At 60.6% G+C, this 2,145-nt stretch overlaps 1 protein-coding gene across 1 annotated transcript in view; it reads left to right on the forward strand.

Annotated features, from left to right (window-relative positions):
• GRID2IP (Grid2 interacting protein) overlaps positions 1–2,145 on the forward strand; it is a 72,071-nt gene that overhangs the window by 54,101 nt on the left and 15,825 nt on the right. Inside the window, 4 exon segments of the mRNA XM_025208284.1 lie at positions 1–90; positions 628–745; positions 1,121–1,446; positions 2,007–2,145. The exon segment at positions 2,007–2,145 is cut by the window's right edge and continues 182 nt beyond it. Coding sequence (XP_025064069.1) covers positions 1–90; positions 628–745; positions 1,121–1,446; positions 2,007–2,145 — 673 coding nt within the window.

Raw genomic sequence — 2,145 nt, forward strand, 5'->3', positions numbered from 1 at the left:
GACATGGGGGAGGTCCCAATTCGACTGGCTCCTGGAGAGCGGCAAGCGGGTGACGGCACGTCCCTCCCAGAGACGCCCAACCCCAAAATGGTTTGCACCTTTGCTGTTTGGCTTTGCCCTCCCTCAGGTGTGCCCCCAGGCAGGTGGCAAGCACTCCTTTCAGGGGAGATGGCAGCTGGGCAAGAAGTCTCCTGGCAGGATGCGGCCTGTTGAACATGCTGCATTTTGGTTTCACTGAGAACCATTTTACATTAGCGTTGGGAGGCTGATGAGCAAGGGAAGGTGACATGGGTGCATACTGCATGAAGATGCAGACACGCTGTCCTGGCCTCAGCGCTCCTGTCTACCCGTGTCCCTTCAGCATGCTGGCAGAACTGCTCCCTTCACCGATACACTGGCAGGCAGCTTCGTTTCAGAGCCTCAGCACAGCCTCGCTAGGGAGGGAGTCTCTGGGATTCAGGCCAGATGGTAGTAATCTCCATGTGGAGTAAGGTGCTCCTGGAGAGGTGTGTCTTAAAACAAGATCGCTAGGTACAAGCCCCGTTGGGGCTGGGTGGCCTGTGGGGCTTCTCTTTGATGGCATCGGTGGGCACTCCTAGTAGTTTCCTCCCCTTTGCTTCCCTTCAGATGTCGGCTGTCTACGCAGAATTAGAAAACCGCCTGATCGGCAGCTTTGCAGGAAAGATGGCCAATGCAGCTCCACGCAGAACATCGTCCCCCGTCTCAGACCAAGCGAATACTGCAGGTAAAGTCTGTCTGGCCTCTGGCTCCAGGGCAGAGGAGTTTGGGTTCCCTGGCTGAATTGATGGTGACCTGCAGCCTGCAGGCTTGGTGCTAGTCATGCAGCTTGAGTGTTAGGACAGAGGGGCCATGAGTGAGACCCCAGTAGCCCCTTAACTCCCCACTTCAGTGGGGAGGAGCAGTTGGTGGGTGGGTCCCATGATCCAGCGTGAACTGAGAAGCTTCGACGTGCTCTCTGGTGCTGCTGGCTGCACCTGTATCTCAAGGCTGCTCTGCTGCGGGGGACATGCCGGCCCCTGCACCCGCTTGGTGCAATGGCCATGGTTGGCAAGGCCTGGCCACCAGTTCTTGATCCTGGAGGTGTGTTTGCTCCCTGCAGGTGCTCGGAAGTCGGGCATGACCATCTCCTGGCAGAACGACCCTCTGCCCTCGCAGCAGTGCTACTACCACCCACACGGCAGCCTCCCTTCCCCGAGCAGCACCGAGTCCAACCCCTATGTCAGCCTGGACAGCAGCCCTGCCCCTTCGCCCAAGCACACGGACTACACGCTCAGCCCCCTGTCTCGCCGCAAGAAGCTCTTCACCTTCTCACGGCCCCCGCGCAGCCGGGACACAGACCGCTTCCTGGATGCTCTGAGCGAGCAGCTGGGACACAGGGTCACCATCGTGGATGATTTCCTCACGCCGGAGAATGACTACGAGGAGGTGAGCTCCATGGCCTGGTGCTTGGGGGTGCCCCATGCGCTGGGTCCTCGCTGGGGCGGTGGCACAGCATGGTCAGGCAGGAGGGAGCAGTGCAGGCGTTACAGCCTGGGAGGCTCCTGTGGTCCCTGTGGTGGGAGGATGGTGAAGGAGTGCAGTGCTCCAGGCAGAGAAGTGTAGACCAAGGCTGTCCCAGAGTGCAGCCCTGGATGCAGGCGGCTTGTCCAGGGGCCCTCGCTGCAGAGGGACTCAGGCTAGCCCAGCTGTGCCCTGTTGGTGCTGCTTCCCTCAGGGTGAGCCCTGTGCAGGCACTCTGCGCTGCACGGCACTGCTGTGGGCTAGGCTCAGGGAGCTGTGGGCAAAGGTCTGTCCTCCCTGGCACACAGCAGGAGCCAGGGGAAGGTGCTGGAGGGCTAGTGGCAGCCCCAGCACACTCCAGCCTTCAAGGCTCTCCCTGGGCTGAAGGGCGGAGTGCGGGAAGGGGAGCTTGGCTGTTTCCATGCCGGGTGGCTGGGAGTGGAAGCCTTCCTCATGCTCTGGTTCCACCCTCTTTCCCAAATCAGATGAGTTTCCATGACGACCAGGGCAGTTACATCACCAACGACATGAGCAGCACTAGCGAGTACATCAGCAGCAGCGACGAGGGGAGCTCCCTCACCTACTCCACCCTGTCTGATCACATCCCCCCGCCCCCACTCAGCC

This window comes from Alligator sinensis, unplaced genomic scaffold (genome assembly GCF_000455745.1).
Source record: "Alligator sinensis unplaced genomic scaffold, ASM45574v1 scaffold1164_1, whole genome shotgun sequence".
In the NCBI taxonomy this organism is placed as follows: domain Eukaryota; kingdom Metazoa; phylum Chordata; order Crocodylia; family Alligatoridae; genus Alligator; species Alligator sinensis.